The sequence below is a fragment of the Gorilla gorilla genome, chromosome 1 (assembly GCF_029281585.2).
Source record: "Gorilla gorilla gorilla isolate KB3781 chromosome 1, NHGRI_mGorGor1-v2.1_pri, whole genome shotgun sequence".
In the NCBI taxonomy this organism is placed as follows: Eukaryota; Metazoa; Chordata; class Mammalia; order Primates; family Hominidae; genus Gorilla; species Gorilla gorilla.
This window is the reverse complement of record NC_073224.2, coordinates 177294985-177317555: the sequence shown is the minus strand read 5'-3', so window position 1 is coordinate 177317555 and position 22571 is coordinate 177294985. Positions and strand designations below refer to the sequence as shown.

Here is a 22571-nt window from a genome sequence, read left to right as displayed (position 1 = left end):
ATCTTCCCAAATAAAAAAACTCTATCTCTTAACCATATCATGATCCAAAGTATGCAAGAAAGAAATGTTAATGAATAACTATAAGCCCTGATACCAGTTAAAATCCTTTATCAGAGGTTACTTTTTCCAATCAGATTTTTTCTTACTCCTAGTGATAGCTCAGAAAGAAAAACAAGGTAGTCTTTTTTCCTTCTAATGAACCATTAATATTAACTGCAAAGTAGAAAAGGTCAAAAATTCTGTAGTTACTTATGCCCCTATATTATAATGTGAAAAAATCTTCTATCCCTCCCAAGAAAACATGATCCAGTATTTGACCTATTTATCTCTTTATCCACTCTCTCCATTCCTACAAGCTACGTATGTCAACACACATTACAGTTTTCACAAAAGAAAGCATCCGCTCAGGCCATTCATTATACGATGTTGGAAACAACTAGCAAAAGACTCACATTCCGAGAGAAAATTATGTTGCATTTAATCTTTCTTCTAACCCACTCCTACTTTCAGACACCCTATCTAGCCATGATTTCCAGAATGAACCAAGGGGTGATAAGGCGCCTGCCTCTCTCTAGTCATTCTTCATGGGACCAGAAGTAAAGCCTGAGAAAAGATGAATAAGGAGAGTTCATACTAAAGTCATAAGAAAGTTTAGTTGAGCTGCTCCTATAAAGTCACAAAAAAAAATAGCTGGAATGTACTATGTTAAATAATAAGGTATCTTGGAACTGGCATTATTTGTATCTGAGATAGAAGTCAGGGAAGAAATGAAGGGTAAAGGATAAATCAGGGACAAAGAAAAAAAGGACTAGCTAAAAATCCCCAAAAGAAAAGGAAGAGAGCAGCTGACACTGCAGTAGTGTAACTATCTAAGTTCAAAACTGATGAATGATGGGTTGTATCAGAGTGTTAGAACTGAGTTGGAATTAACAATAAAGAAAACAAGTGAAACCCCATCTCTACCAAAAATACAAAAATTAGCTGGGCATGGTGGTGCGTGCCTGCAGTCCCAGCTACTTGGGAGGCTGAGGCAGGAGAATAGCTTGAACCTGGGAGGTGGAGAGGTTGCAGTGAGCCTAGATCACGTGACTGCACTCCAGCCTGGGTGACACAGCAAGACTCCATTTCAAAAATAAATAAATAAATAGGCCGGGCGCAGTGGCTCACGCCTGTAATCCCAGCACTTTGGGAGGCTGAGGCAGGTGAACTGCCTGAGGTCAGGAGTTCGCGACCAGTCTGGCCAACATGGTGAAACCCCGTCTCTACGAAAAATACAAAAAAATTAGCCAGACATGGTGGCAGGCACCTGTAATCCCAGCTACTTGGGAGGCTGAGGCAGGGGAATTGCTTGAACCAGGGAGCTGGAGGTTGCAGTGAGCCGAGATCATGCCACTATACTCCAGCCTGGGCAACAGAGCGAGACTCTGTCTCAAAAAAATAAAATAAAATAAATAAATAAATAAATAGAAAGAAAACAACAGACTAAAGAAAAACAACATTGTACCACCTAGTAAGTATTTGTGCCAAAAAATGTTTAACCTGAATTGAATCAAACCTTTACATCTAACTTCCAGTTTACGGGAAATACAGAGAACAGTATAATACTATTGCGAGGAAGCCATCAAACAAAAACTAGAAGGCAGGTCATGCTATGTGCCAAAATCTCTTATGGGTCAATGTGGTGGATAAATTAACAAGTAAAGGCAGTGGACTAAGTTTTAGTGTAAAAAAGACTTAAGACTAAAAGGCAAAGTCTATTTAAGAGGGTGGAAAAACAGATTTATGAGATATAACCAAATGCAACATATGGTTACTACTGGATCCTGATTTGAACAAACCAGCTGTAAAATATATTTTGGGGGATGAGAAATTTGAACATGGGCAAGGTAATACATAAGAGTCATTAGGGTTTTTTTAAAATGTTTTTACTGTGTGGAAAGCAGCATATAGTAAAATGTCCTTGTATTAATATTTTAGAGATGCAAATGATATTTGTAATTTAGCTTAAAAGTCTTCAGTTGGCCCATGCCTGTAATTCCAGCACTTTGGGAGGTCCAGGCAGGAGGATCGCTTGAGCCCAGGAATTTGAGACCAGCCTGGGCAACATGGCAAAACCCTGTCTCTACTAAAAATACAAAAAATTAGCCAGGAGTCAATAGTGTCTACCTGTAGTCCTAGCTACTTAGGAGGCTGAGGTGGGAGGACTAGCTACTTGGGAGGCTGAAGCAGGAGGACAGCTTGAGCCCAAGAGGTCAAGGCTACAGTAAGCCTTAATTGTACCACTGCACTCCAGCCTGGGCAATAAAGTGAGACCTTGCCTCAAAAAAAAAAAAAAAAAAAAAGGCTTCAGTTATTATTATTCTGCCTTAGTGGGGAAACGAACAAATCAAATATGAAGTAAGATGGGGCAAATAAACTTCAAGAGGTATGTATATCACATCCTCCATAAAGCCCTGCCTGATTCTTTCTGTTCCATACAATTGAGTGTCTAAATCTGTTTGGACACTCCTCCCTATACTTTCAAAGCACCCTGTGCTTATCTGCATACATTCAAGGAAAAGGAGCTTCCAGGAGACAAATTCAGACAGGCAGCAGACTAGCCACTGACTGCTTTCTCTTGTTGAATAAGAACATTGCCTTGCTAATTGAGTTTGATTTCAGTAGTGGGAAAGCCCAATGTTTGTAAGCACTCTCTTTGATAGAAGCATGTAAGTTGAAAAGGTTTCTATGGAACAGTAGTTATGCAACCCATAAGTATAAAAGTATGGTGGGGGGAAAAGAGTACAGTGAAGTATCAAGAATTTGGCTTTCCGGGTCTGACACACTACTTCAGAAGCACCTTTGCAACCTCCTTGAGGAATAGACAAGAAAACTTCACGTCTGATTGGGGTACTCTATGTTGTCTCTTACTTGGTATAAATGTCCCAAAACAGGTTCATTTCTGCCATTCAAGAAATTACATGTTTTCAAACTCTAGTGGCATTTTTCTATCTCATTGTGATAACCAAGCAATACCAAAGTCACAGCACCTATCAAATTGTTTTGAAATCTGTTTACCTATCTCCTTACAAGGAATTAAGCAATTAAAAGTCAAAACTTCATCTTATTGAGAGGTGACAGCGTGCTGGCAGTCCTCAGAGCCCTCGCTTGCTCTCGGCACCTCCCCTGCCTGGGCTCCCACTTTTGTGGCATTTGAGGAGCCCTTCAGTCCCCCACTGCACTGTGGGAGCCCCTTTCTGGGCTGGCCAAGGCCAGAGCCCACTCCCTCAGCTTGCAGGGAGGTGTGGAGGGAGAGACACGAGCGGGAACCGGGGCTGTGTGCGGCACTTGCGGGCCAGCTGGAGTTCCGGGTGGGCGTGGGCTTGGTGGGTCCCGCACTCGGAGCAGCCACCCAGCCCTGCTGGCCCCGGGCAATGGGGGACCTAGCACCCGGGCCAGTGGCTGCGGAAGGTGTACTGGGTCCCCCAGCAGTGCCGGCCCACCGGCGCTGCGCTCGATTTCTCGCCGGGCCTTGGCTGCCTTCCCACGGGGCAGGGCTCGGGACCTGCAGCCCGCCATGCCTGAGCCTCCCACCCCCTCCGTGGGCTCCTTTGCCGCCCGAGCCTCCCCAACGAGCGCCACCCCCTGCTCCACGGTGCCCAATCCCATCGACCACCCAAGGGCTGAGGAATGCAAGCGCACGGCGCAGGACTGGCAGGCAGCTCCACCTGCAGCCCTGGTGCGGGATCCACTAGGTGAAGCCAGCTGGGCTCCTGAGTCTGGTGGGGACGTGGAGAGTCTTTATATCTAGCTCAGGGATTGTAAATACACCAATCAGCACCCTGTGTTTAGCTCAAGGTTTGTGAGTGCACCAATCGACACTCTGTATCTAGCTGCTCTGGTGAGGACGTGGAGAACCTTTATGTCTAGCTCAAGGATTATAAATACACCAATCGGCACTCTGTATCTAGCTCAAGGTTTGTAAACACACCAATCAGCACCCTGTGTTTAGCTCAAGGTTTGTGAGTGCACCAATCGACACTCTGTATCTAGCTGCTCTGGTGGGGCCTTGGAGAACCTGTGTGTGGAAACTCTGTATCTAACTAATCTGATGGGGACGTGGAGAACCTTTGTATCTAGCTCAGGGATTGTAAATGCACCAATCAGCGCCCTGACAAAACAGGCCACTCAACTCTACCAATCAGCAGGATGTGGGTGGGGCCAGATAAGAGAATAAAAGCAGGCTGCCCGAGCCAGCATTGGCAACCCGCTTGGGTCCCCTTCCACACTGTGGAAGCTTTGTTCTTTCGCTCTTTGCAATAAATCTTGCTACTGCTCACTCTTTGGGTCCACGCTGCTTTTATGAGCTGTAACACTCCCCGCGAAGATCTGCAGCTTCACTCCTGAGCCCAGCGAGACCACGAGCCCACCGGGAGGAACGAACAACTCCAGATGCACTGCCTTAAGAGCTGTAACACTCACCGCGAAGGTCTGCAGCTTCACTCCTGAGCCAGAGAGACCACGAACCCACCAGAAGGAAGAAACTCCGAACACATCTGAACATCAGAAGGGACAGACTCCAGACGCGCCACCTTAAGAGCTGTAACACTCACCGCAAGGGTCCGCGGCTTCATTCTTGAAGTCAGTGAGACCAAGAACCCACCAATTCCAGACACATTATCTCTAGCAGAGTGCCCAGCACATACAAAGTGCTTACCCAGTGTTTACAGAGCTAAAGTGAAAAACACAGGAATAGAAAAGAAAAATTCATAATTCCTTCGCCAGAAAAGTAATTGAGTAAGAATGCTTGAATGGAACAACTTACGAGAGCTCCTTCACGGCAGGGACCATATCTTATTAATCGTTATATCCTCAAAGTCTAAGACAATGGGGAGAGAGAGAGAAATGGAGAAACAGATATAAGAATTTAGAGAGAGGAAAAAAGAGAGATACTGAATAAGAATGAACTTAGAGACTACCTAGTACTTTCAAAACACCTTTTAGAGTAAACCAATTCATAAGTGATGTTGGTTTCTAACTGATTAAAAGGGAAGAAAAAAGTATGCCTTCTTATCTATTATTGTCAAACAGAAAAATATTTGCAGGGGAAAAATAGTCTCAGTCTAGTTGAGATCATTATTATCATCTTTGTAATCTGGTAAAGTAAAAAAACTACTACCAAAACACAATACTCTCCTATTCTGTATGAAACTTTTTTAAAAACAATTTTTTTAACAGGATATATAATTTGTTTGCTTATCTCAAAATAGTCTCTAATGTGTCTTTAGCATATCTGCAAAGGGCTGGTTACAGAATTACTTTCAAGCCCTACTATTACATAAAGTTACTATGAGAAGCAGAGGAAATAAGATTTTCCAAAATGAAGACAAAAAAGAAAAAACCTGATACAAGAAATCTTTTAAATAAATAAATGGCATTACAAAATGCAAACTTAGGAAGAAAAAATTTCAAACTTCACAAAGAGGTGAAAATAAAAGGTCCATCTCTCTGCCATCTCCAATCTCCAATCCCCAGTCTTATTCCCCAGATGTAACTAGTTAATATTTTCTTGGTATCCTTCAAGAAATAGATGTGTATCTATCATTATATATATAAGAAATCCTTATTTTTTAATGTCCACACATGACATCATACAATAATCATTTCTTGATACCTTACATTATACAATATATATTAGAAATCTTTCCATATTGGCACATAAAACTAATAAAACTAGCAATATTTGTCAGGCACTTACAACGTGTCACATACTGTGCAAAGTGTTACTTTTGTTATACCTCAATCTTTAGAAAACCCTATGAAGTAGGTACTCTATTCAAATATTGAAATTTCAAGAGTTTCGCATAACTGATAAGGAATAGAGCTAAGATTTGAACATAAAGACCTCATTCTTAACTACTAATCTCCTTTTTATCTGCTATAAAGTCCCTGGTATGGATAAACAAACATATTTAACCAGTCTCCACTGGTGGACATTTAAACTATTTCTAGTTTTTCCAAAGATTATCACTAGAATGTAAGTTCTATGAGGCAGAGATTTCTGTCTGAATCAAGAATTATGGGTGATTTTTGAGGGCTTTCTGTATTTCTAAATTCTCTGCAGCAACATTATTTTATAATTAAAAAATAGATATTTTTAGATACATTTCAAAAATAAAGTAACTTGCCCAAGTTTATGAAAGGTAGAGGCAGGGTTTGAATTCAGATCCATAAAGCTCCTAAAGCTTTCCATGGAAGCAGGTTTCCAAAGATAAAATAATTCTTGCTATAGTTTATATTAATGATTTGTCTATTTTCCAAAACCCAGCCTTTCACAGGTCAGTTAAAGATATCCAGTAAAAATGTCTGGTGTATATACTAACATAGTAATAGGAACACTAGAATGACTACCACCATTGTTATGATCTGTTTCCTATCCTTCATGTATGGCTAAATAAAATGCCAATCTAAGCCATTGTCTTTATGTCATTTGTAAGTTAGCCCGTGTTAAAATGTTTAGGAACACAGAAGACTGGATCCCAGTAACCACTAAAGGCTCAAGAAAACTAAAACATATACACGTTGATATGTGAAACAAAACAAAAAAGAAACAGTCCTTCTACATAATACACTTAACATTTAAAATATACCTCCTTTTCTGGTGGGGAAAAGGATTAAAAAGAAGATGTCAGGTGTCTCATATATCCCATTTGACACTATTTTGGGGATAACATTACTCAAAATTATTTTTACATTAGAAAGCACTGTATTAGGGAGACTTGGATGGCTCTATCACTGTGATCAACAGCATTTCAATATAAATCTCAGTTTCATCAACTAAAAGCTGGTGATAATACTGCTCCCTATTTCATGGAACATATTACATTATAATTACATAAAGAAAAGAATTCAAAAATTTAGCATTTGTAAATATTAACACTGATCTGAAATTGGCAATTAAAAACAGAGAGAAAAGAAAAGTATCTACTGCAAAAAGTCAATCCTCCTAAAAGGATATAAATTTATCTTAAATTCCACCCTACTTCATTATAAAAATAAACCCAGAGCTGCCTTACCCATAAACATACAAAATTATATCCTGGTGTAAAGTATACATAATTAGTTGCTAAATCGTGTTTATTCTAACTCTTAAATATTTCTCAAATCCTTGTCCCCACCTTTCCTTTTTTACAACATCTGCCTACAAATAACATCATACATAACAGTGAAAGTCTGAATGCTTTTCTCTTTAGAGCAAGAGAAAGCCAAGTATGTCTGCTCTCACCACTTCTATTCAACCTTGTACTGGAAGAGGGAGGGAGGGAAGGAGGGAGAGAGGAAGGAAAAGGGAAGGAAGCAAGGAAGGGGGGGAGGTAGGGAGGGATGGATTAAAGGCATTTTGATTGGAAAGGAAGAAATAAAACTGTCTTTACTCACAGAAAAAATTATCCTGTATACAGAAAATTCTCAGGAACCCACAAAAAACTACTAGAAATACTAAACAAGTTCAGCAAGGTTGAAGGATACAAGTATAATATCCAAAAATCAACTGTATCTCTATATACTAGCAATGAACAAACCAAAAATATTTTTTAATTCTATTCAAAAGATCAAAAATAATAAAATATTTAGAAATAAATTTAACAAAAGAGGTACAAGACCTTTACACTGAAAACTTCAAAATGCTGAAGAGAGAAATTAAATAAGATCTAAATAAATAGACCCCCCCCCAACCATTTTCATGGATTGGAAGACTCAATATTGTTCAGATGGCAATTCTCCCAAACTGATCAACAGATTCAGTGCAATCTCTATCAAAATCCCAACAAGACTTTGCAGAAACTTGCATACTTTATATCGATATTGGTCCTAAAATGTATATGAAAATGCAAAAAATCCAGAATAGACAAAGCAATTTTGAAAAAAGTAAAAAATTGGAGGACCCACACTTACAAATTTCAAATTTTACTTTAAAGCAATGGTAACCAGAACAGCACTGTACTGGTATAAGAATAGACACACAGAGCAATGAAACAGAACTGAGTATCAAGAAATGAACTCTTACATTTATGATCAACTGATTTTTTTTAACAATGGTGCCAAGGCAATTCAATTGGACAAAAGTATTCTTTTCAACAGTGTTGCAACAATTGAACACCCACACACTAAAGATAAATTTAGACCTTTATCTCAAACCATGCACAAAAACTAATGCAAAATGGAACATAAACCTTAATATAATAACTAAAACTATCAAATTTTTAGCAGAAAATAGAAAAAAATTCATGACAATGGATTAGGCAAAAAGTCTTAGCTACAACACCAAAATCCTGATGCATAAAAGAAAAAAACTGATGAACTGGACTTCATTAAAATTGAAAACCTTTGTGCTTCAAACGTCACCTAAAAAATGAAAGGACAAGCCAAACAAGGAGACAATAGTTGTAAATTATATATCTAAAGAAGGACTTTTACTCAGAACACATAAAGAACTCCTACAACTCAAAAGCAAGATAAATAATCCCACTGAAAAATGAGTAAGAGGCCAGGCATGGTGGTGCATGCATGTAATCCTAGCACTTTGGCAGGCTGAGGGGGGAGGATCACTTGAGCCCAGGAGTTCAAGACCAGCCTGGGCAACATAGAGTCTGTCTCTACAAAAAATTAGCCAGATGTGGTGGCGTGGGCCTATAGTCCCAGCTACTCAGGAGGTTGAGCTGGGAAGATAGCTTGAGCCCAGGAGTTCAAAGCAGCAGTGAGCTATAACGCACCACTGAACTACAGCCTGGGTAACAGAGCAAGACCCTGTCTCAATCAATCAATCGATACAAATGAGTAAGAGACCTGAACACGTATTTTACCAGGGCAGATACGTGAGTGGCTAATAAGCACATAAAAAAAGGTCACTAGTTGGCCAGGCGCGATGCCTCACGCCGGTAATCCCAGCACTTTGGGAGGCCGAGGGGGGCGGATCATGAGGTCAGGAGATCAAGACCATCCTGGCTAATATGGAGAAACCCCGTCTCTAGTAAAAATACAAAAAGAAATTAGCCAGGCATAGTGGCGGGTGCCTGTAGTCCCAGCTACTCGGGAGGCTGCGGCAGGAGAATGGTGTGAACCCGGGAAGTGGAGCTTGCAATGAGCCAAGATCGTGCCACTGTACTCCAGCCTGGGCGACAGTGCGAGACTCCATCTCAAAGAAGAAAAAAAAAGGCACTAGTCATTAGGAAAACACAAATCTAAATCACAATGAAATACCACTTCACACTCACCAGAATGTCTATAATCAAAGAGGACAATAACAAGTGTTAGCAAGCATATGGAGAAATTAGAACCCTCATACATCGCTAATAGGAATGTAAAATGGCAGTCATTGTGGAACAGTTTCGCAGATCCTCAAAAAGCTAAACACAAAATTACACTATGACCTAGCAATTCCACTCCTAGATAGGTATATACCCACAAGAATTGAAAACAAGCCTTCAAACAAAAGTTTTATTCCTATTGGCACTATTCACAAAAGCCAAAAGGTAGAAACAACCTAAATGTCCATCAACTGATGAATGGATAAACAAAATGTGCTACATACAATGGAATATCAGTCAGCCATAAAAGGAGTGAAGTACTGATATATGCACAGATGAACCATAAAAACATTATGCTAAATGAAAGCCACCAGATATAAAAGGCCACATATTGCATGATTCTTTTTATGTGAAATTTTCAGAAAAGGCAAATTGAGAGATTGATACAAAAAGATTAGTTATGCCCAGGGCTTGGGGTCAAAATAGGGAATGACTGCAAACTGGCACAAGGAATTTTTTGGGTGATGGAAACGTTCTAAAACTAGATTGTGGATGATGGTTTCACAGCTGTTAATTTACTAAAAATCATTTAATTGTACACTTAAAATGAATGAATTTTATGATACATAAAGTACACCTCAATAAAGCTGGGTTTTTTTTTTTCTAAGGATCTGGGTATAGTTGGAACTGCTCTGCGAAGATAAGTGGAAGAAACTGTTTATTTGTAAGAGAAAGAATGATGATGGCAGAAAAAGGAGAGCTGAATGCAGTCACTAAGAAAATTTTGCACCCTGAGACTCCGTACCACAATCCTGTAACATCAGCAATTATGAAAATTATTAAATGGTTGATATGAATGAAGGAGTTAGTTCTGTTTTCTGGTGTCGCAGGGCAAACCAGGAGCAGCCCATGATGATGCAAGCATACAGATGCAGAAGGAAAAAATGAGAATGACAAAAGTCAAAAAGAAAAACCAGGAAGACATCCTTGGGAGGGCTATGAGTTGGTACTAAGATCTAGGCTAAACTGTAAAAAGTTAAGGGACAGGGAAGCCACAGCTAGCTAGCATCAGGTTACACTGGTTTTCCTTGAATTTCTTTGCATTTCACCAGTTCCATTTAAATTGCAGATAGGATAGCTGTCTATACTGCCACATATTTAAGTAATTATAGTGATGTGGAACCACTATAAATGACTAAACCACTAAAAAATGACTAATTTTAAAGAACATCAGCTGTTTTGCTATGAACAGTACTCTTATCCTCATTCTTTAGGTTAGAAACCCTTTTTTGGTAAGGAACTAATTCTGTAAGATTTGGGTGGGGCTAACACATCTTTCTCCCAAGCCATAGAGAAGGGCATGTGACCCACAGTGGTCAGACTCTCCTATACCCCTAAACATAGTAATTGGTTCAAGGAAGGACATGTGACCCAGCCCACCCCAATAACTGAGTCCTTGAATCTTTTCTGCCACAACTAAACTGGGAGGATTTGAGCCTGGGGCTGTCAAATCTCATAGTGGCCATTTTGTGGAAAACCTATCCAAGATACGAAGATAAGAGGCTGCTGACATTATCCCTGGACCCAATACACTCAGTTACATGAGTCAACACTTTGTGTGTGTGCAAAATAATCTGATCTGTCACTTGCAACCCCAGCAAAAAAAAAAAATTCCCATGTAAAAAGCCACCGAAAAAGCAGTGATATATCCAGAGTGTCTGCCAAGGGGGTCCAAATGATGCAACCCCAAAGTAAAAGGGAGTTAACTCTGAAGAAATTGAATTGACTGGAATGAAGAAGAAAAGCCCCAAATAAAGCATCAATTCTTAATTCTTATAACAGGCTCTGTTTTCTAGGAAACCCAAACTAAAAGGATATCTACAAAAAGCTGTCAGCTATCATTAGACCAGCGAAACACAGAATGCTTTCCCTTTGAGATCATAAATAAAACAAGGAAGGCCAGGCACAGAGGCTCATGCCTGTAATCCCAGCATTTTGGGAGGCCAAGGTGGGAGGATCGCTTGAGGCCAGGAGTTTGAGACCAGCCTGGGCAACATAGCAAGACCCCATCTCTAAAATAAATTAAAAAATTAGCCAGACATGGTGGTGCACACCTGTAGTTCTAGCTACTCAGGAGGCTGAGGTGAGAGGACAGCTTGAGCCCAGGAGTTCAAGGTTATAGTGAGCTATGATGACGCCACTGTGCTCCATCCTGGACAACAGAGCAAGAGTCCACCTCAAAAAAGTAAATAAAAACTAAAAAACAGAAAAATAAAAATGTAAGAATGTTCAACATTAATACAATGTTGAATAGCAATGGTATCAATCTACACAGTAATACAAAATAACTGTCTACAGAGCAAGATAAAAAATAGTAAGTCAGTTATAAGGATTGAAAAGGAAGAAACAAAAAAAATAATGATTTCCAGATCATATGGTTGTCTACACAGAAAATATAAAGGAATTCACAAGTACATTCTTAGAATAAACAAGAGTTTAGCAAGGTATAGCTGGATACAAAATTGTTATATACTCAGGAATAAATCTAACAAAAGATATGCAAGAACCTGACAGAGCAAATTATAAAATTTCATTGTACAACATAAAGAAGACCTAAATAAATGGAGAAATACACTATGGATCATGGATTGGAAACTCAATATTATAAGGATGTCATTTCTCCCCCAAATTAACATATAGATTCAATGCAATCCCAATCAAATTCTATGAGTTTTGGGTTCAGGGAGTTTTGTTTTATCTTTGGTAGATTCTAAAATTTACATGGAAATTCAAAGGGCTAAGAGCAGTCAAGATTTTTTTTTAAAGGTGGAAGGAGTTACTCTACCAAATGCCAAGACTGATTATACCTAAGATTATTTATAATTTGTAAAAAAAAATACTGTATAACCAGACCAATGGAACAAAACAGAGATCCCAGAAAAAGACCCACAAATAAGGATATATCATCTACAACAGATAATTTCAATGTACATTTTAAAAATAACTAAAATAATTGGATTGTTTGTTACACAAGATAAATGCTTGAGATGATAGATATCCCATTTACCCTGATGTGATTCTTACACATTGTATGCCTGTATCAAAATATCTTATGTACCCCATAAATACATATGCATACTATGTACCCACAAATATTAAAATTAATTTTTTTAATCTACAATAGAGGCGGCAGGGCAGATTAATGGGGAAAGGACAATCCATTTAGAAAAAAATTAAAATTTCACACCATACACATATCAAGTCAAGGTGGAATATAAACCTAAATAAAAAGGGGGTAACTACAAATTCATGATAATATGGATGAATATCTTAATATCTCAGGGTAATAAAATATTTCTTATGACCCATAAACCAATAACCATTAAAAAAGACTGGTAAGTTAAACTGCATTAAAACTGACAACTTACAGCTTTCATAAGATTCCATTACAACTATGAAAAACAAGCCACAGGGTGGGAAAAGGTGTTTGCTACACATATAATCAATAAACAACTAATACACAGACTGTATGTAAAGTACTCACACAAAATCAATTTTAAAAAAACCCAAAGGGAAAAAACAATGGAGGAGGGGGATAACAGCAAAATATTTAAATAAGCAATTTACAAAGAAGAAATTCAAATCATCAATAAACATACAAAACAGAGCTCAACCTCATTAGTAATAAAATAAAAATTAAAATTTACAATGAGATTGCATTGTGCATCCACCAGATTGTGGTAAAAATGAAAAAGTTGGCCATACAAAGTAATGGCATTGATGTAAAGCAACATTGTTGTGAGACTGTAAATTTCTACAACCACTTTAGAAAACAGTTTGACACTACCTAATAAACATTGCTGTAGGAATAAAGATTGCCATCTATGAGTGAACTCCCATTCACAATTGCTTCAAAGAGAATAAAATACTTAGGAATCCAACTTACAAGGGATGTGAAGGAGCTCTTCAAGGAGAACTACAAACCACTGCTCAATGAAATAAAAGAGGACACAAACAAATGGAAGCATATTCCATGCTCATGGATAGGAAGAATCAATATCGTGAAAATGGCCATACTGCCCAAGGTAATTTATAGATTCAATGCCATCCCCATCAAGCTACCAATGACTTTCTTCAGAGAATTGGAAAAAACTACTTTAAAGTTCATGTGGAACCAAAAAAGGGCCCACATTGCCAAGTCAATCCTAAGCCAAAAGAACAAAGCTGGAGGCATCATGCTACCTGACTTCAAACTATACTATAAGGCTACAGTAACCAAAACAGCATGGTACTGGTACCAAAACAGAGATATAGACCAATGGAAGAGAACAGAGCCCTCAGAAATAATGCCACATATCTACAACCAACTGATCTTTGACAAACCTGACAAAAACAAGAAATGGGGAAAGGATTCCCTATTCAATAAATGGTGTCAGGAAACCTGGCTAGCCATATGTAGAAAGCTGAAACTGGATCCCTCCTTCCTTACACCTTATACAAAACTGAATTCAAGATGGATTAAAGACTTAAATGTTAAACCTAAAACCATAAAAACCCTAGAAGAAAACCTAGACAATACCATTCAGGACATAGGCATGGGCAAGGACTTCATGTCTAAAACACCAAAAGCAATGGCAACAAAAGCCAAAATTGACAAATGGGATCTAATTAAACTAAAGAGCTTCTGCACAGCAAAAGAAACTACCATCAGAGTGAACAGGCAACCTACAAAATGGGAGAAAATTTTCGCAATCTACTCATCTGACAAAGGGCTAATATCCAGAATCTACAAAGAACTCAAACAAATTTACAAGAAAAAAACAACCCCATCAAAAAGTGGGCAAAGGATATGAACAGACACTTCTCAAAAGAAGACATTTATGCAGCCAGAAAACACATGAAAAAATGCTCATCATCACTGGCCATCAGAGAAATGCAAATCAAAACCACAATGAGACACCATCTCACACCAGTTAGAATGGCGATCATTAAAAAGTCAGGAAACAACAGGTGCTGGAGAGGATGTGGAGAAATAGGAACACTTTTACACTGTTGGTGAGACTGTAAACTAGTTTAACCATTGTGGAAGACAGTGTGGTGATTCCTCAAGGATATAGAATTAGAAATACCATTTGACCCAGCCATCCCATTACTGGGTATATACCCAAAGGATTATAAATCTTGCTGCTATAAAGACACATGCACACATATGTTTACTGCAGCGCTATTCACAATAGCAAAGACTTGGAACCAACCCAAATGTCCATCAATGATAGACTGGATTAAGAAAATGCGGCACATATACACCATGGAATACTATGCAGCCATAAAAAAGGATGAGTTCATGTCCTTTGTAGGGACATGGATGAAGCTGGAAACCATCATTCTCAGCAAACTATCATAAGGACAGAAAACCAAACACCACATGTTCTCACTCATAGGTGGGAACTGAACAATGAGAACATTTGGACACTGGAAGGGGAACATCACACACCAGGGACTGTTGTGGGGTGGGGGGAGGGGGGAGGGATAGCATTAGGAGATATACCTACTGTAAATGACAAGTTAATGGGTGCAGCACACCAACATGGCACATGTATACATATGTAACAAACCTGCAGGTTGTGCACATGTACCCTAAAACTTAAAGTATAATAAAAAATTAAAAAATAAAAATAAAAATACAAAAAAAAAAAAGATTGCCATCTATGACCCAGAAATTGCAAGGGTGGCTATACCCTAGAGAAACTCATGCATATGTATACCTGAAAATTTGTACAGGAGTGTTCATAGAAACGTTTGTAATAGTAAAAAACTGGAAACAATCCAAATGTTCACCTACTATAGAATGGATTGATTGTGGTATATTTATGGAATGAAATACTACAAAGCAATGAAAATGAATGAACTTCAACTACTCAGAATATCATGAATTAATCTCACAAATTATAATTTTGTGCAAAGAAGCAAGACAGCAAAGCATACACACAATACGATTCCACCCGAATGACTTCAAAAAGAGAAGAAAACATTTTGCTTAGTAATGCATTCACAGATGGTAACATTAAAGAAAGGAAGGAAATGGTTATCCCAAAAGTCAGAATGGCGGACTGGAGTAGTCTTAAGAAGGGGTAAGATTTAGGAAAGAAAAGGAAGAATGTATCTAAAAGAAAAAAAAAAACAGCAGAACAGTTACAGAGATGGAAACAAGCATAGCATTTGTGGAGGTACAGTGAAAACACCAGACTGACTGGAGGACAATATGTAAACTAGAGAATAAGTCAACAAAAGGAGGACCAGGTCACAGTTAACCTTAAAATCCAAGCAAGGGTTTGGCTTTAACACTGTAAGAAGCCACTTATATTCTTGAACTGCACAATCCCATGATGAAAGCTGTGTTTTAGGGAGACTTAATTTGCAACACACTTGAATTAGAGGAGGGAGGGACTAGATCAGCTAGTAGCTTTCTATGGTCACCTAGAAGTGAAATAATAAAGGATGTCCAACGCAGCTTGGTGGCATTCATTTAAACACTTTATGTGTCAGATATCCATGGGATCTGTGTGAAGCACTGGAAATAAAAAGTCAAAACCAGACCTGCCATCAAAGAGCTCTGAAAAGCAGTATAAAAATAGGGAGGGGGTGGAGGGACATAAGAAATGTAACTTTTTAAAAAAACAGCTCATGAAATCAGTGATGAAGAAAAGAAAAAAGTCAGTTTCCTAGCCCTCAAGAGCCCTATAATTCAAGAACACATAAGGTAAGCACAACTATATAGCCCAAGGATTGATGAGGAAGAGAATAAGCAGGAAGTAGCCATGACTATACCACATACATGGGAGAAATGTGACAAGGAAAGGAATGTTTGGTTGGCAGCTGAAAATGCCAGAACACTCAATAGATCTTTGTTTTAGGATGAGAAAGACATAGTAAGTCTTATGGTTTAAGGGAAAGGTCCACAAAAAGGAGTAGATTGAAGATGTTAGAACAGGGAAAGTTGTGGGATCAAGACTCTGAGAGAGGTGGCAAGAGAGAATTTCAAAGTACAATAAAATAGGTAAGCTTTAGGAACAAGAGACCTTTCAGGCTCAAGGGAAAGATGGTTAAGTCACATATTGAGAGAGTAGTATGCTAAGGTTAAAATGAAGGACTAATGGTAGTCCCAAACTTTTCAGTAAGATGAGGTAGAGAAACAAAATTGTTAAATAAGAGAAATGACCTAAGGTAAACCTTATCTCAAATGGCAAGATATTAAGACATAAAGATCAACTCTGGAATGTTCTAGTCTCTCTTTAACACTACTTTGCAGCTTAGGAGCAAGAAGCAGGTTAGATATTCAGCATTAAGAATTAGTGAGATGAGTACAACAAAAGATCAGGGAAGTATGTGTGTCCAGTGAGACAAAACAGGCAGCACGGAAGTAGTTGTTAATATATGGAACTATGAATTGAACAAAGTAGATTCTGTAGATTGAAAGACTGGGCCCATCTGTCCAGAGTTACTAACACAAGACTAAAAACATCTGAGGTGTTAAATAAGTCGATATCCAGGAAATCCCACTCATGTAAGATCTTCCCTCAGAAATAAAGATCTGATGGAAACCTTTCATTCAATTATGCTGCTTATGCAGCAAAAGGATACCCGGTTAACAAAAGAAGGACTAAGAAAGCTGGCATAACTTTAGGGATAGTAGCAGTGACACTGTTAGGAAACCTGGAACTACCACAGAAAATATTCTGCAGAAAGAAAATATAGTCAAATAAAAAGAGTAGGCCAGGTAGCTCATGCCTGTAATCCCAGCACTTTGGGAGGCCGAGGTGGGCAGATCCCTTTAGCCCTGGAGCTCAAGACCAGCCTGGGCAACATGGCGAAAACCCGTCTCTGCAAAAAGTGCAAAAATTAGCCAGGCACAGTGCCCATAGTCCCAGCTACTTGGGAGGCTGAGGTGGGAGAATCGCTTGAACCTGGGGGCAGAGACTGCAGTGAGCCAAGACTGCACCACTGCGCTCCAGCCTGGACAACAGAGCGAGAACCTATCTCGAGAAAAAAAAAAAGCATAAGATCTGAAATCAGGCTGAGCGAGGTGGCTTACGCCTGTAATCCTAGCACTTTGGGAGGCCAAGGCGGGTGAATCACCTGAGGTCAGGAGTTCGAGACCAGTCTGGCCAACATGGTGAAATCCTGTCACTACTAAAAATACAAAAATTAGCTGGGCGTGGTGGCGGGGACAGGAGAATCACCTGAACCCGGGGCAGCGGGGTGGAGGTTACAGTGAGCCTATCGCGCCACTTCACTCCAGCCTGGGCGAAAGAGCAAAACTCCATCTCAAAAAAAAAAAAAAAAAAAAAAATCTGAAATCAGAGAACTAGGATTTGAGTCCCAATTTAGGCAAATACAGTTGCTGTTTTTAGCCCTCAATTCCTCATCTAGAAAATGATAACAACAGTAAGTAATATAGAAATCATAATAGCAGTGGCTAACATTTTTGAATGCTTATGTTCCTGACACAGTACTACTAATGCATTATTAGAACTGTATTAGCTCACTTACACATGTATTAACTCATTTAATCCTCACATTAACTTTATTGAGGCTGTTATCCCCATTTTTCTGTGGTATATGCAGAATTTCAACCTGTGCAATCTGATCCCAGATCCTATATTCTTTAGTACATTTTCTGCCTCTCTGGGTTATGAAGATGAGATTGCAGTAAAAAAGTGCTTTAAGTGTACACAAATGTTCATCATTACTGCTAAGTATCAAGCAACAGGACAAAATAATCCCAACAAAATCCCAGACAATTTGTCCACAGTCTACATTCCATAAATCCATGGGCCTTATCCTCAAAAAGCAAAGGGGACACACACGTACAAAGACAACTACTTGATATGGACAAGATATACATGCTGCTTTTCTATGGTGAGCTGAAGTAAACAGTATAATTAGTGATAATAAGAATAAAGAGCCTTCAGAAATCACCAAATCACAGCCTCAAAAAATAACTGCACTAAATGCAAGGGGCTAAAAAATAACTGAGACAGAAACAAGATCATTATAATTCTTTTTAAAGTATAGGTTTCTGAACAATCACAAAGCTTTGAAAAGAAAGAAGGTTTCAAACAGCAACAGGCTTTTCACAGAGCAACAAATTTCATATACGAACACTAGGAAAAGGATTATCATTTCCAACAAAAGCCTCAAACCACATTATAAATACTGTAGTAAAAAACAGTTGATACTAACTAGGCACTTAGAGCACTGTTCTAAGCACTTTAGAGGTAACAATTCATTTAATCCCCACAACAACCCTACGAGGTTAAGTCTTACCATCATCCTCATTTTCTAGATAGGGAAAATGAGGCAGAAGTGTGGTCAAGTAACTTGGCCATGTTTACTCAACGAGTGGCTGTGCTGGGGTGTCAAACCCAGGGACTTCATCTCCAGAATTTGTGCTATACTTCCTCTAATAGAAAAGTTAAAAAGCAGAACACGAATTGATTCAGAAGTATTAAGTATTATTCAATCATATTTGATAACAAGGAAGAAACTTTCATTCACAATAAGCAGTTAATAATGCATTACTCATAGCAGTTCTGTCTTTGGTGTTCCTTCCAAGTTAAGTCTGCACATTCTCACTGGACAATCTCATCAACCCCCACCCACCCCCCGGCTCCAAATGCAATCTACTTGCTGATAACTCTCAAATCTAGATCTCCAGCCCAATCTCTCTTCTGCACCTTCAACCTGCACCAAAAACCAAATAGATATTTCTCTCTGAATGATTCATGAGCCCCTCAAAATTAACATGTCCAAAACTGAATCATCATCTCCATCCCACTTGCATCTCCCAATCTCAAACTCCTTTTTCCTCCCGTACTCCCTTACCCCAAAGACTGCCACCATCATCCACGTGGTTGTCCAACTTAGGATGTCATCCCAGACTCCTCAGTCCGCCTCACCTTGCATGTCCAGTCACCAATCACTACCATATCCACCTCCTGTCTGTCCAATAAGTGCACATTTCTTCATTCACATTATCTTAATTTTATAACTTCTTAGAAAGCTGTTCTTATTTGCATTTTGTGTTGTTTTGCACAACTGATTCTCTTTTTCTTTTGTGGTTTGTCCTGTCCCATCTGGTGGCGAACTCCACTAATAGACATATAATTTCATATCCAACTCTCTAATGTGCACTTACTTTATCAGCATGATGTTTTCAGAGATAAACTTCTGGTTCTAATAAGAGAAATTAATACTAGGAATACATGTCAAGTAATAACATTTTTTAATGACATCATCATCAGAAGACCTAATTATTTTACAAAAAAAAAAAAAAATTCCTGTCATCATAACTCCCTGGGAGAAACTAATTACTACAAGTGTTTGATGACAGGTAGTATAGGCCATGTACTATCCTACGCACATTACACAAATTATGCCACTTAATGTTCACAACAACACTATGAGCTGGGTCCTATTATTATTCTCATTTGCCAGACGAGGAAACGGAAATTTGGCCCAACAACTTGGCCAAAGTCTCAAGCTAGAAAATACCAGTCAGGATTTGAACCCATGTCGGGGTCTGAGAGTAGAGCCCATGCTCTTAAACACTTGCTATTTTGCCCCTTCAGGAAAAAAAAAGTGCTAGAACGTTGGAAAGAAAGAAAAAAAAAAAAGCCTCTGCCTCGAAAGCAGCTAGGACGACAGGTACAACACCACACCTGGCTAATTTTTTTGCAGAGATGGGGTGGAGGGACTCGCTATGTTGCCCAGGCTGGTCTTGAACTCCTGGCCTCAAGCGATCCTCCTGCCTCGGCCTCCCAAACTGCTGGGATTACAGGCCTGAGCCACTGCATCCGGCCCAAAATTTTTAAAGAAATGTCAGCAAACTAAAAAGACTCAGAGCCACAGAACTACAACTGCCCCAAAACAAAAAAAGGTAATTTACTTTGAATTCTTCTTTTCTTGGGACATCATAATTCACACAAATATGATTTTATTAAAACAAAAATGTCTACTGTCTCATACATAAGTATACTCCACAAAGAAATTCTACAAATATTAGAGTCCTCTGTCATTTAATTTTTATTTGGAGGGTGGGAGAAAGGTGGCAACCAACCACCACAAGTAGGTGAAAGGCTTTGAAACCTCCACCTCGATCACTTGCTTTACTTCAAGACTGCGATCACTTGCTTTACTTCAAGACTGCTAACATATAAGAGAATGTCAGTGTATAAAGAACACTGCCTATCATCCATCTTCTCGGGTGCTCTGAGAAACACAGGCGCACAGTTAAATTCACAGGCGAACTCAGAACAAGCTTCAGCCTGCAATCCGTCAGGGATTCGGCAGCTGCACACCGAAGGTGCAGCCCGCAGCTCTCAACTTTTCATTCTGTCCACACGTTTTCAATCCTGGACGCACAAGCCCACTTTGAACCTGGCCCGAGGGTGCAAAGAGGGTTCCTGTCAGATTTCTCAGGAAGAGAGAGACGCGTGAAGGAGGGGCGGCCTCCCACCCGCCCCGAGCCGCCGCGCGTTTCTCCTTTTGTTGGGGTGGAGAAGGGCGGACCCCGCACCCTCTAGGGGCCAACAGGGGGTGGGCGGAGAGACCGGAGGGGGCGAAACGCCGCGGCGGCCCCCGACGAGCCTTGGGGTGGGAACACAAAGAATTTGGGAAGCGGCCGACCGCCCTTCCATAAACCTCCGCGAAAGTCCAGGCCCGGGCCGCCGAGAAGCAGGAGGAGGCGGGCGCGCTGGAGTCCGCGGCCCTCTCCGCTCCCTGCCGAGGCTCAGCGGCGGGCGCGGGCTGAAGGCCGGGGTTCGAGGGCGGCGCGAGGCCTCCGCTACCCCCTCAGCCACCCCGAACCCCTTCCGCCCCTCCGCGAGCCAGGCCGCGGGATCCCGGTGCCGGCCCCGCCACACCCACCCGCCTCCTAGGCCAGGCCTGGGAGGACTCCGCGGCTCTTTCTCGGGCGGCGGCGGCGGCGCGCCCCACGCCGGAGATTTACCTGCTGATCTTCTGGGCGAAGGCGCGGCGCTCGGCCATGGCTGCTGCGGCGACGGCGACGGCGGCGGCGGCTGCGGCGGGCTGGGTGCGGACCGGCGGGCGCGTGCCTCCTCGCTCGTGCTCCCTCCCTCGCGGCCTCCGCCAGTCCGGGCTCCGGACCTGGGAGGCTGGGGCTGGCGGCCGGAGCCGGGAACGAGCCCTGCCGTAATGTTCCTTAGAGGCGCGCAGCGAGAAACCGCTCCTCCCCCAGCGCGTCAATCCCGGCGGGAACCCCGGCTGCGGAAGGCGGCTGCGGCCGGCGGGAACCGAGGGGAAGAATGGAGCGCTGAGGAAAGGAGGCGCCAGCCCCAGCCGCTTCGCTGCCGCGGAGCCTGCACGACCGAGAGGTCGCGGAGAGAAGCCAGAGACAGGCCAGCGACCTGGCGAAGCAAGAAAATAAGATAACCGAACGCGTAGGGGGAGCTTGGCTTTCCCGAAATGGAAGGGAAGGAAATGGAAGGTGGGCTTTGCCGAGGGGGCTGTGCTTTAACCAAAGCCCTGGATGACTGGGTTCATGTTTCTGCAGCACCGGTCTCCGAGCTTTTTAAAGCACTTGGGTTTCTGCTTCGGCCTCATGAATGCAGTCTAACTGGAGAAACAGTGGTTTTTCTTATAGAGAAAGGGCCAGAAAATACCTTGCTCCTGCAGCGATAACAATAGTAATAGTTGACTTCTGGTGCTTAGCCAGCCACTGGATTAAAGTTTTTCAAGCACGAGCGCTTTGAAGTAGATCGTTACTATCCCTATTTTAGAGGGAAGGAAATTGGCTCGGAAAAGCTAAGTGACTGGCCCCAGGTCGCACAGATGGTAAACTCTTTCACTGAGAGTCAAACCCAGAGCCGGTTCTTTTCTTTGAGGACAGTTGTTTCCGTATTATTAACCCCTTTTGGATCTCTCTCTGTCTCTCATACATATATATATATATATATATATATATATATATATATACACACACACACACACACATATATATATATATAAAATCCAGGTGAGCTCTAACGTTCACCCCCATTTTGATGTTCTGTTAAATAAGCTCTGTGTTGACCACTGAAACTGACCTTGTCCATCATAGCCTATAAAACAGAGACTAGCAGAGATCTGTTTTCATCTGTTCTGTTGTAATCCCATAATGTCTAGAATATTTGGCTTCTAATGCATATCTGTTGATACTGAAATTATGGTGACACTAAGAAAAATATCTTGGTTTCTTGTAGTACCTTTCCTCTTAAGTATTGCAAG

The 22571-nt window shown here is 40.6% G+C and overlaps 1 protein-coding gene across 13 annotated transcripts in view; it reads right to left on the bottom strand.

Moving 5' to 3' along the window:
- DOCK7 (dedicator of cytokinesis 7) overlaps window positions 1-21767 on the bottom strand; it is a 239067-nt gene extending 217300 nt beyond the window's left edge. For 11 of the 13 annotated variants that reach the window (XM_055362977.1, XM_055363026.1, XM_055363079.1 and 8 more), the window contains exon 1: window positions 21295-21553. In XM_055362977.1, the coding sequence (XP_055218952.1) occupies window positions 21295-21332 (38 nt within the window). In that variant the 5' untranslated portion in view covers window positions 21333-21553. Of the gene's footprint in view, window positions 1-21294 lie in introns of all 13 variants that reach the window. The other 2 variants (XM_019019154.4, XM_019019163.4) reach the window with 2 other exon arrangements.
- Window positions 21768-22571: the final 804 nt, after the last annotated feature.